This window comes from Hyperolius riggenbachi, chromosome 2, assembly GCF_040937935.1.
Source record: "Hyperolius riggenbachi isolate aHypRig1 chromosome 2, aHypRig1.pri, whole genome shotgun sequence".
Taxonomy (NCBI): Eukaryota; Metazoa; Chordata; class Amphibia; order Anura; family Hyperoliidae; genus Hyperolius; species Hyperolius riggenbachi.
The window spans coordinates 535,840,547-535,854,189 of NC_090647.1; the positions used below are offsets into that span (position 1 = coordinate 535,840,547).

At 45.0% G+C, this 13,643-nt stretch overlaps 1 protein-coding gene across 1 annotated transcript in view; it reads right to left on the reverse strand.

The window, feature by feature from the left end:
- The window catches only part of MOSPD2 (motile sperm domain containing 2), a 162,401-nt gene that overhangs the window by 103,156 nt on the left and 45,602 nt on the right, over positions 1-13,643 (reverse strand). Inside the window, exon 3 of the mRNA XM_068270709.1 lies at positions 4,997-5,152. Coding sequence (XP_068126810.1) covers positions 4,997-5,152 — 156 coding nt within the window. The remainder of the gene's footprint in view (positions 1-4,996; positions 5,153-13,643) is intronic.

Sequence of the window (13,643 nt, forward strand, 5' to 3'; positions counted from 1 at the left end):
CAGTCTCTCTCCCCGGTACATATCCTCACTAATTTCCAGATACAAACCCAATCGCAATCTCAGATCTGCACATGATCTTCTGTTGTCCTCCTCTAGAATCACCTCCTCACAATCACGTTTCCAAGATTTCACACACGCTTCGCCCCTCCTCTGGAATGCCCTCCCACAACACATCTGTCACTCACCAACCTTTGTTACCTTTAAAGAGACTCTGTAACATCAAAAAGATCCCCTGGGGGGTACTCACCTCGGGTGGGGGAAGCCTCCGGATCCTAATGAGGCTTCCCACGCCGTCCTCTGTCCCACGGGGGTCTCGCTGCAGCCCTCTGAACAGCCGGCGACAGACCCGACTGTAATTTCAATATTTACCTTTGCTGGCTCCAGCGGGGGCGCTGTGGCTGCTTTCAGCTCGGAACTAGACGGAAATACCCGATCTTCGTCGGGTCCGCTCTACTGCGCAGGCGCCGGAGACTTGAGCCTGCACAGTAGAGCAGACCAGATGACGATCGGGTACTTCCGCCTACTTCGGAGCCAACAGCCACCAGAGCGCCTGCACAGGAGCCGGGAAGGTAAATATTTACGACGCCGCTGTACGGAGGGCTGCAGCGAGACCCCCGAGGGACGGAGGACGGCGTGCAAAGCCTCATTAGGATCCTGAGGCTTTCCCCACCCGAGGTGAGTACTCCCCAGGGGACAGTTTGATGTTACAGTTCCTCTTTAAACAAACTCATTTGTTCCAACAAGCATATGCGCTACCTTAGCCCATTTCCCTTTGTCCTAAGGCCAAATTGCACTCCTACTAGGAATCCTAAAACACACTGCCTCTATATATTTGTTGCATACGACCCCTCCTCCTGTTTCCCCCCCATTCCCTTTAGATTGTAAGCTCGCAAGAGCAGGGCTCTCTGCCTCTTTTGTGTCTTGGTAACCATTATACATTTTATTAATCATGTTACTTTTATCACTATCATTACCAATTCTGTATTCTGTATTTTGTATCATTCTTTGTATTTTGTCACCATTTATGTATCTTGTATATTAGTGTACACCATTGTCTGTATTATGTACCCCATGTTCATTTCTTACTTTGTACAGCGCCACAGAATATGTTGGCGCTTTATAAATCAATAATAATAATAATAATTACCGGGACCCATAGCGGCGGATCCAGGGAGCGGAGGACGGCGAGGAACCGATCAGCCTGAAGGGGGCTGGAGGATGCCCCAGGTATGTATAAAAAAATGTTTTAAGTCATCTCAGGTTTACTTTAATAAAGAGAAACCGGTTTCAGGCATTTCCATCTTTACTGCCTCAGACTGAAGCCAATCCTGATGTCATTTCCTCCATAACTCTTTTTTTATCCAAGAAACTGCACAGTCATATCTAGCTTGTTTTGTAAACACATGTAAGCACCGCACAGATCATATTTCAGCAGCTTCTCTAGAGGGGTGAGCTGTATTTCCCTTCTCAGCCTTGTGTCACACTGAACTGCCCTCAGCCAATCAGTGAGGATCGGAAATGTGAGAGGGGAGATAGGGCAGCAGAGTGGCATAGTGGTTAGCGCTCTAGCCTTGCATCGCTAGGTCCTCGGTTCGAATCCCAGCCAGGTAAACATCTGCAAGGAGTTTGTGTGTTCTCCCTGTGTCTGTGTGGGTTTCCTTCAGGCACTCCAGTTTCCTCCCACATCTCAGAAACATACAGATATGTTCATTGGCTTTCCCCTAAAATTGGCCCTAGACTATGATACATACACTACACGATACATACATAGACATAGCCCTATGGTAGGTTTTAGATTGTAAGCCCCTCTGAGGGACAGTTAAGTGACAAGACAATATACTATGTACAGTGCTGCATAAGATGACGGCACTATATAAATACTAAATAATAATAATAATAATAATAATAATAATAATTATAACAGGCTTTCCTCTCCTTGGAAATGTACCAAATAAAGCCAGGCTGGCATTAAATAAAAATATGTATTACAACAGAACCATTTATGATTATATTGGAATGCTTGCACTGCAGGGTCAGGCTGTACACTGCATAATAAGCACAGAGCAGTTGGTAAATGGAATGTGATTTTATGGCTGACAATCCTGCTTTAAAGGGACTCCGGGCACCTCTCATGGGTATGCCTTTAAGACTCCGACCAGTACTACAAAGTACTTCAAAGATGCATACCTTTCTGTAGCTTGTGATCTCTTTCATTCGATGCCTGAATCGCCGTTCTACACCAAATAGTTTTCGTTCGATTTCAATTTAAAAATCGCAGCTGCCATCTTGGCTAGGTTATAACTTCCGGGTCACCCCTGTCTTCTCTGTTAGAGAAGTGCATCACTGAAGGAAGCAGGAAGAGGAAGTGACACGCATGGCCATTGCAAGAGGCTCCTCCAGAGGGGGTCATAGCATGACTTTGTTGGGAGTCGTCTGTCTTAAAGGCATGCCCATAAGAGGTGCTTTGAGTCCCTTTAATAATAGGAAACCTGAGTAAAAAGGTTACTACCACAGCAACAGTGTGCTACCCAAATGCCCACATCTGGGAGCATATTCTCCGACCAAGTGGGTCGTAGAGAAATAAAAGCTTATACTGTGGGACATGAGGAGGAGGAGGGGGGGGTACCAGTGAAGATACAGAAAGTATGTGATAATTATGTTAGAGGATTTCAGACTCTCTTAAGCATAGGAACAAACTGTCCACTGAATAATTCTTTCCTCTAATATGAGAACAAATGTGCTTTAATGTGGAAAAGATCAAAGGCTTTGTCGACCCAACACTCCTGGGATTGAAGGAGGTGAAGAGGCTCTGCATGACCCATAGGATGGAATGAAGAGCTCTCCTCTCAGCTACACTCACCAGCCTCGGCCACTATGAAGGAGCCTCGCTAATTACCGATGTGTTATTAAAGTTCCACTCCAGGCTCCGGTTCACTGGACCCGTGGGAGCACTCAGGCTTGCTTTTGTCTGTACAGAAGCCCTGATGTCATATAAATCAATAGATCAGTGCTTCTCAGCACTGTTACAGAATGCAATGCACCCCTTTATTAACTGCTTCACATCCTGCCCTGTTTTCCCCCTGAAAGTGAACCTGAACTCTTGCACAGGACACAAGGAAAATAGAGCACCCTGTGTGTTTTTAGAGAGAAGAAGAGCCGGTCTGATTCCCCCTCATTTCTAAGTAATCACAAGTGTAATTTGATTTCTCAGCATTGTCAGTACAGAAATTCCGCAGTCTTCCGCAGACACATGAAAGCAGGAAGTAGACACACTGCAGATTTGTTTCAGGAGTTCTGCAAGCTGTAAGTGCCCGCTCTCACCGAGGTGATTAGCTGGCGATTCCCGCTAATCGCCAATGTGTTTTAACCACTTAAGAACCACGCTATTTTTGGCTGTTCTGTGCTGAGTGGGCTCTCCAGCCCACAGCACAGATCATGATTGTGGCAGGGCGATCAGACTTCCCCCCTTTTTTCCCCACTAGGGGGATGTCCTGCTGGGGGGGCCTGATCGCCGCCGCTCTGTGTGGCCGAGCGGGGGGGGGGGGGGGGATGGGGGGAGTTTACAATTAGCCTGCGAGCCGCGATCGGAGGCTCGCAGGCTGTTCACGGAGACAGCCTCCGTGAACTGACATGGAACGGCCTCCATGGAAACACCACTTCAACCTGCCGACGCCTATCGGCGTTAGGCGGTCGTTAAGCGGTTACTATACTAACTAATGGCAGGGATCTCACTGACGCAAATGCCGCTGATCGTGGGCGATTTGCAATTAACCTGCCATTGATCAAAGACAATAAAACATTCAATCTATTTTGTAAATCTTTATACTTACAACTACACTAGTACTCGAGGTGGGGGGTTGGCAGGACCCTAAACGCACAAAAATATAAAACTTTTATTTATGTTTTTAAATCAAGGAGCAGCTGAACCAGTAGACATATCAGACAGTGCTATACATAACTGTGTCCGTGGATAATGACACAGTAAAGAGTGTGAGTTACGCGATATAGGAAGTCCCAAACAGGCTGTATATGCGTGTTGGATAGGTGTGGCTCTGTAACATGTATAAGCTAAACACTTGCTATACACCACCAGTTCTGGATGTGTGTCTGGCTTTAGGGGCAGAAAGAGAAAAATACCTTCTAGGCAAACATTATATTACAAAAAAAAAAAAAAGTGATTAATTAGCCTGCACTCTGTTCTCAATGGGCCCAGGGCCGGGCCGAGGCATAGGCTGGAGAGGCTCCAGCCTCAGGGCGCAGTGTAGGAGGGGGCGCAGAATTCATTAAGCTGTCATTCCTAATTGTGCTTGAAGCAGAAATAAATAAGAAAGGGGGATACATAGCAGTGACTGCAAGCCATATAACTAGATATTAAGGTGTTGGGGAGGTTGTGGGCCCTGTGGCGCCTCTTAGTCTAATAGCAATCAGTGTGTGGCGGCCGGGGTGGGAGGGATGGAGGGCGCACTTTGGTGTCTCAGCCTTGGGTGCTGGAAGACCTTGTTCCGGCTCTGGATGGGCCATCCTCACTACGGAACTGTTGGTTACAAAGAGAAAAGTCACCCTTTAAAGGGGTTCTTTCACGAAAAAAGTAGGCAGTTAAAAAATGTGACAGATGACAGGTTTTGGGCCAGTCCATCTTTTTAAGGGGGATTCTCAGGGCTTTCTTTGTTTTCAACAGCATTTCCTGAACAGCAGTTTAACTGCCAAAATAGCAAGATACCAGCCGGCCTCCCTAATCACTTGCACACTATTATGTCAGTTAGACTTTGCAACTGTTGTTCAGGAAATGCTGTTGAAAACAAAGAAAGCCCTGAGAATCCCCCTTACAAAGATGGACTGGCCCAAAACCTGTCATCTGTCACATTTTTTAACTGCCTACTTTTTTCGCGAAAGAACCCCTTTAACTAGTGTCCAGTATTTTATTTTTTACAATGTTTTTCCTTCTCTGTAGAACACATCAGTAAACCTGAAGATTAAAAATTGTCAAGTGTCTTACCATTAACGGTCATCTCCTTCCTCCATCTAAAGCTTTCATCAATCATCTTCAGAGCTTCATCGATTACGTTATGTCTCCACAGCAGATAGCTCTCCACCCAGATATCATCTCTCTGAAGTCTGTCCACATCACGGCTGTCATACTTGCAGGAACCGTCTGAGGGTGAAACAATGATTTATTACACTTGTGATCTGGCCACTGAGGCAAACATGTAGCTGTAACATGGCGGCATCCATATAATCCAACCAATCTTTACTAGGGATGGTCAACAAGGTGGCAAGAATTCCAAAATGTATTCATATATTTGGAAAGGTGCTTATGCTGTCCCCTGCGAGACAAATTCTATTGACCTGAAGAAGTGGTCTGGAAGCACGAAACATGTTGTCTTCTATAAAGCACAACCAATGCTTAACTTTTTTTTTTTTTTTTTTTTTTTTTAAGATAGGAGATAAAAGGGTGTATAAAACATTTAGAATTTGGAGGGAAAAAAAATGGGACAAATTCCAAATTTCCTGAAATCCAAAAAGATTCTTCAATCTTTTGAATCTCATATCTAACAAGTTCTGTACATAAGAATTGTGTGATCCGTGTAATAGTAGTTAGACTTACACGCATCACACAATTCTTATGTACAGGATTCAGTAGATTCTAAAGATTTGAGAATCTTTTCGGATTCGAGGATTCGTCACATCTTCTTTATTTTTACTTTTTTTAAAGGACAACTGAAGTGTTAAGGTAGGGCTCGGAGGTGCCCAGATTAAAATGACCGAATTCTGTCTATATATATAAAAAAAAGGCAAGACCAGTGCCTGGGACACCCAGCGCTCTACAGACCCGGACACTGGACATTGGATCAAGACCAGTGCCTGGGACACCCAGCGCTCTACAGACCCGGACACTGGACATTTGGATCAAGACCAGTGCCTGGGACACCCAGTGCTCTACAGACCCGGACACTGGACATTTGGAACTTACTTGACCTGAGGAAGCGGCGGTTGCCGAGAAACGCGTTGTCACAGTGCTTATGCTATAAAATAAAAATCTGTTCTAAACCTTTTTATTTAGATACTCCTTGTGAGTGGTCTTGCCTTTTTTTATATATAGACAGAATTCGGGCTTTTTAATTTGGGCCACTACCTTATCTCTTATACCCTACACTAGTAAGGGTCAGTGTCACACAATAAAAACTGGTGAGACACAAAACTTTTTTGGAGCAGCGACCCATCACTCACTTCTTACATCTGAAAGGCCGAGTGGAGGCGGTACTTCTCCACATGCCCTCAAGAGTGAGTGGTTGCATCTGGTGGCAACCCACACTTGTGAGTATACCACTATACAGTACTGTTTTATTCTATTCCACATCACCAGACGATACTACACCAGATTGGGCTCCCGGTTTCCTTGTGTTCTTTTCCCAGTCCTACTAGCAAAAAACTGAAGTGATAGGTATAGGAAATTTGCCATATTTATTTCCTTTTATACAATACCAGTTGCCTGGCAGCCCTGCTCGTCTATTTGGCTGCAGAAGTGTTTGAAAAACACCAGAAACAAGCATGCAGCTAATCCTGTCAAATAGGACAATAATGTCAGAAACACTTGATATGCCACATGCTTGTTCAGGGGCTATGGGTAAAAGAATTAGAGGCAGAGGATCAGCAGGACAGCCAAGCAACTGGTATTGCTTAAAAGGAAATAAATATGGCAGCCTCCATATCCCTCTCATTACAGTTGTCCTTTAAATGTTGGGTGCCTCTAGCATCACAGATGTTCTATTCAAATTTTATGCAAATTGGTTTACTTCCAAGATGCATATATCTGCATAAAATTTGCATCAATTTGGAATAATGAACATTGACCATCGCTAATCTTTAGTGAGGCATGGCATCAGGGGCGCCTTAATTTACTGACCATCCAGGCAGCGGCTTGGAGCGGCTTTGATGGGGAAGGTGCAATAAATTACTGTCAGTCCAAGGGGAAATAAAAATTCCTGTCCTGAAAGTCCGTTGTAAGGGACTGGAGAGAAATAGATTTCCTTCTGTTTTAAGAAGGCAAATTACACCAAGCTTTGCTTTTTTAGTAGGAGGGCATTTTGGTTCCTTTTATCCCCCTATACATTCCGAGTAGCTTGGGTCACCCTGAGCTGCTTGGTTACTCTGCTCTCTTCACAAATAGCCTTCTGCTAAGTCACTGATAAAGAATCATTCAGAGTTCAGATTTATAGTAACTCCCTAAGAAGAAGGTGTCTGGTTTATAGCTGTTCTCTGCCCCTCCATGAGTCCACCCTGAGCCTGACTGACTGACTGACATTTAAGGAGTATGTAGTGAAAGTTTTCTACTCTCACAAGTGTATTTAGGAATGCATCTAATAAGGATTCATAGAAAGATTTGAGACAGTCCCTCACTATTCAGTGTACAGAGGTGACAGCGCCCTACCCCCAAATGTTACTGAGTCTGCAGAGCAAGTGAGACAAACAAACAGTAATCTCTGCAGACAGCCCTGTGCTCTGCTAGAATGTCTGGCATGTCTAGATGTCAGGACAATCGCCATGACTAGCTATGGAGTGGTAGGATAATATGATGCTCTCCCCATTGGGACACACAGCCTGCACTTCTCCCTGAATTCACAAGGACAGTGTTTTAAGTGTGTAAAGGACACAGTGGGGGTTGCAGGTTTTGTCTTTCATTGTGAGCGAGTGAATAGGAGGGCAGCATCTAAAGCTCAAACAAGGATAATGGACATGTAAGCAATGTGTGTAATTACATCCATCACTACTTGTAATTGAAGCTGGCATAATAATGTATTTCCATTAATGCTGTCTGTTTGCCCTCTCTCTAATGCTATGTACCACCTCACGATTTTTACAACGATTTTCCCGATGTCCATCAATTTTTTTTTTGAGCGACAAGTAGTCATTTACACGATGTCGTGACATCGCTTAGCGTTGTGTGGTGAAAAATGACCGTCACTGAGGATCGGATCTTTAAGATCCTTGACGACACCCTGTAAAGTACTGTGGTCGCTTGACTTCTCGTTCGCGCCCGTCCTGTAATGTCACGTGACATCTCGCATACCCGCTGGCAGGAAGATGAATCGCTGGACGCTTGTCATGAGGGACACCTTGCTGGATCCATCTTCCTGTGTTGTTGCAGTCACTGTGGTGAGTGTGGAGCTTAACTTTGCTCGCCCTCACCCTCTGCTCATGCTCCCTCTCCCATTGTCTCTCTGACCAAACAACTGCTACTTGGGGAACAATGTGCACAACTATGTACACTAGTCTGAGTACTCTTCAGGGGAGCCAGTAGCATTTGGAACTATTATTGTGTATTTATGTAGCACTGACATCTTCAGCACTTTACAGAGTACATAGTCATGTCACTGACTGCTCACTGGAGCTTACAATTTCATCCCTACCATAGTCAAACTGTAATGTCCAACCATATTATTATCATATATTTATATAGCACTGACATCTTCTGCAGTACTTTACAGAGTACATAGTCATGTCATTGACTGTCCCCAGAGGAGCTCACAATCTAATCCAACCATAGTCATAGTCTAATGTCCTACCATATTATTATTATGCATTCATATAGCACTGACATATTCTGCAGCACTTTACAGAGTACAGTCATGTCACTGACTGTCCTCAGAGGAGCTCACAGTCTAATCCTACTGTAGTTATAGTATAATGTCCTACCATATTATTATTATGTATTTATATAGCACTGACATCTCCTGCAGCACTTTACAGAGTACGTAATCATGTCACTGACTGTCTTCAGAGGAGCTCACAATCTAACCCTACCATAGTCATAGTATAATGTCCTACCATATTATTATTATTTATTTATATAGCACTGACATCTCCTGAAGCACTTTACAGAGTACATAGTCATGTCACTGCCTGTCCTCAGAGGAGCTCACAATCTAATCCCTACCACAGTTATAGTCTAATATTTTCAATATAGGATTGTTTTGGGGTAAACCAGTTGACTTATTAGTATGATTTTTAGGATGCAGGAAATGTCTGAAGTGTCTGAAGACAGACACTCCATGCAGATTTTGCCCTGGCCAATGTTCAAGCCTAGGACTCAGCACTAAAATGCAGTAGTGCTACCCACTGAGTCTCTATTCTACTCATAGATATCTGCTCATCCATGTCATCAATTCTGACCCTCTACTACCCTTCCTCCCTCCATTCTCCTTCTCTTCTCTTGTATCACTTACACTACAAACACACTGTGCTTATCTCCAGAATGGATTATGAATCAAACTATTAGGCCCAGTGCACACCAAAACCGCTAGCAGATCCTCAAAACGCTAGCGGTTTTTGAAGCAGATTTCAGAGCGATTCTAGGCATGTTTAGAGACATTTTCTAAACATGCCGAGCGTTTTTGTGAAGCAGATTACAAATCTTGTTACAGTAAAAGCTGTTACTGAACAGCTTCTGTAACAAAAACACCTGGAAAACCGCTCTGATCTAGCGTTTTTCAGAGCGGTTTGCATTTTTCCTATACTTTATATTGAGGCAGAATCGCTTCTGCAAACCGCAAATGTGCAGCAGGAGGCACGTTTGCTAAAAACCTCAAACCGCTGGTGTGCACCATCCCATTGAAATACATTAGCCAAGCGTTTTCACAGACAGATGCGGTTGGCGGATCGCTGCTAAAACCGCTCGGTGTGCACTGGGCCTTAAACCACCTTACCATATCAGCCCTTCAATGTCATGATATACCCACTCCAGTCCTATCCTAACAGGTGGTAACATATCTGCATATCATGTTTGTGAAAAATTATTCTGAAAGGAAGAATGTCTTGCTTGATAATCCAATCTTGCAATGTGACTGACATTGGAACTTGTAGTGTGCGTGTTGTATTTATTTGAGGTGCATACTGGCAGCATGTGCTGTATGGCATACAATGCTGATCATCCACAAGGAAAACTTCGGCAGCTGCCTAGGGTCTAGAGAGAGTTTAGGGGCCTGGTGGTTGCTAGCCCCCACCAAATCTAACTAAATAAGCCAGGTGACCATCAGTGGAGGGCAAAGTGTTATCTTGCCTAGGGCCCCATTTCATAGTTATCCCTCTCTGATGGCTTATATCATGTGTGAAGTGTTCTATAATGTATATGATTTTTGTTTTATTTTTTATGGGGGGGGGGGGGGGGCGCCACAGGATTTCTTGCCTGGAGTGACAAGAAGGCTAGAGGCGCCCCTGCATGGCATGTGAAAAGATGAGTCCAATTGGTTGCCACATTAAACGACATTGGTAGGGGGTTTCTATTTTGCCCCACTCTATAGAAAAAAGGGGTTTGATTGCTGACATGTCTTCTACTGATGAACCTACATAACCACTTCTATATACATGAACAAAAAAGGTGCCTGGGAAAAAAGGCGCAGGTGATTACCGCTAGTAAAATATTGCTACAATTAGCGATATTCTACTGCTGGATTACGATAGTAACATTTTGATAATGTTTACCAATATTTTTCAATGGCTAAACATAAACCTGCTCTCACACAGAACCCTACCTCTACAGATGCCTAACCCCTCCAGGTGGTGCCTAACCATAGGACCCCCTCTGGTGGTGCCTAACCATAGGACCCCTCTGGTGGTGCCTAACCATAGGACCCCCTCTGGTGGTGCCTAACCATAGGACCCCCTCTGGTGGTGCCTAACTCTAGGACCCTATGGTGGTGCCTAACCATAGGACCCCCTCTGGTGGTGCCTAACCATAGGACCCCCTCTGGTGGTGCCTAACCATAGGACCCCCTCTGGTGGTGCCTAACCATAGGACCCCCTCTGGTGGTGCCTAACCATAGGACCCCCTCTGGTGGTGCCTAACCATAGGACCCCCTCTGGTGGTGCCTAACCATAGGACCCCCTCTGGTGGTGCCTAACCATAGGACCCCCTCTGGTGGTGCCTAACCATAGGACCCCCTCTGGTGGTGCCTAACTCTAGGACCCTATGGTGGTGCCTAACCATAGGACCCCCTCTGGTGGTGCCTAACCCTAGGACCCCCTCTGGTGGTGCCTAACTCTAGGACCCTATGGTGGTACATATCCATAGGAGCATCTGGTGGAGCCTAACCCTAGGAACCCCCTGGTGGTACCTAACCATAGGAGCCTCTGGTGGTGCCTAACCCTAGGACCCACCCTGGTAGTGCCTAACCTCCTCGTGCCCAACCCTAACCCCCCCCCCCCCCCCCATGGCGCCCAAACTCTACCCCCCTCCTAAACCTTAAACCAGCTCCCCACCGCAAAGCCACAAAATGTAGCCCGCAATTTGCATTTCCGCAGCCTCCATGATGCTATCAGCCGTTGAGATTTACTTCGACTTCCTCATATCACGGCCATTATAAAAGCCGCGATTTGCGGCACAGCAGGCAATTTTTGGCGCCCCCGTAAGGGGCTCCTGCTTCCTTTTTTCCCTGTTTCAACCACTTCCAGAAAAATATAAGAGCCCTAATTGAATAAACTGTTCTTATAGCTCATCAATAAATACCTTTTCAGACCCCAGCAAGCAAATGGTTCATACTGAGTCACGATGTCCTAACATTACCTTATATGTAGTTTTCCCAACATTAATTCATAAGCCAGTACGTTTATTACACTTGGCCAAAACAGAAACATATAAAACCACATGTTTATAGCTTGGGAGTTGCAATGTTCCCCGAAACTCATCAGCAAACATTTGGACATCATATCTGAAGCTAAATCTGTCCTTGGATGAACACTGGAGGAAACTTCCGGAGGGCCGTGTAGCACAGAAAGCCTCTTGAAAGAAAGAACTTTAACACACATAATTACTGTAAGATTGCCAAGATCACAGCCTGTTGACCTGCTATCATCTTCGCAGAAGCACACAAGCCATGTCTGTGGGGCATAACGGCTTCACACGCCATCAAAGGCACAAATTGATCAACAGTTGTTAAAATAAAGTGTCACAATGTAGAGGTTATGGTCAGCATTCCCTCTAAAGAGCAATTTTTATCTGAGGCATCAAAATTTGTTCATCATCTCCCATAGGAAAGAGGTCCTCTACGAAGGAGATGGAGGCAACATAACCGTCCTGCCTTAAATTCATGTTGGGGGCAAAATGTGTTGGAGACACATGGGGGGGGGGGCTTAAGAATAATAAAGACAGCCTTTAAAACAAACCTCAATAAAATAAAGTAGAGATATGTGTAGTAGTGATAGTTGATAGAACATTCCTTGTGTCTCAGGAGGAACATTTCTGGTTCCTCAAGTTCAGGCACTTTGTCATTGGGTAAAACAACTAAACTACTTTTCATTACAAGGGTCAATTATATTAACTTTAAAGAGACTCCGAGATGAATTATCTGGCCGTTTTTCTTTTTGACTTACCCGAGGCTTCCTCTAGCCCCATAAGCACGGATGTATCCCTCGCAGTCCTCCGGGAATCTTTCGTTCAGCCGCAATCAACCCCTAGTACGCGGCTCAGAAGGTCCGCCGCTGACGTCACTGAGCGGCTTACCGGGGTTCACAGCGACTGAATGGGAGATCATAGGAGAATGGCGAGGGACACAGCCATGCTTATGGGGCTGAAGGAATGCCCGGGTACGTAAAAAGAGGCAGGAAGACTCATCCCTGAGTCTCTTTAAGTGCATCTGAGACAAAAGTAGCTTCAGGTTTTATGCTCACCTGGGGCTTCCTACAGCCCCCTTGAGGCCCTCGGCCCCTTGCCGTCTCCCCAGGTTGCTCCTGTCCCCTGCTGGATGGCCCAGTACTCTGTCCCAGTCGCACTTCATGGAGCATGCGCGGCCTGGCTGCACGGTCACCCCTGTTGTGCTCACTTGGCCCGGGTGACTACTGAACAGGCGCAGAACGCTCACGGGGAGAGCACGCAGCCAGGCATGCAAGAAAAAGCGCGACTGAGACCAGGCCATTCAGTGGGGGACAGGAGCAACCTGAGGAGACTGTGAGGGACCGAGTGGCTTCAAGGGAGCTGGAGGAAGGCGAGTATACAACCCGAGATGACTTTTGTCTCAGGTGCACTTTTAGGGACCTCTGATGTGTACACAGCAGCCATGTCAGACGCAAAATCTGGTTCATTCAGTTTGCAACAAAAAAAATTAATTAGCATTGAGATTTTCAACACTCTGATATTATGAGGATTGCTTGTTCAACAAACTAAAAAGCCATGACTGCTATTGACCGCCTCATCTAAAAACATAAGACCCTGGTTTGTTAACCCTTGCAGTGTAGAAAATGAAAAAAGTGAACAAATGCAGGTTCTAAAAATGCTTAGTACTATTTGAACACGTTTACCTCATCATTTCACTTCAGATATACTTTAACATTTCCATCGAACAGAATTTTTCAAAAGTAACACATGAAAATGTCATGTACAAAAAATTATTAGACCCTTCACTTAATATAGTATTTTGCGGCATGATATTAAAGGACATCCAAGGTGACGTGACGGAATGAGATAGACATGGGTATGTACTGTGCCAAACACACATCTATTCTGCAATCCTTTTTCTCTTTCTTTGTCTGAAAGAGTTAAAAGTCAGGTATGCAAGTGATGGTTTCTGTTTGGGTCGGACTATAGCATAACCCTCACTGATGAGGAATTAGAGCCATAAAACACTTTCCTGTCAGTAAATGGCCTATGAGAA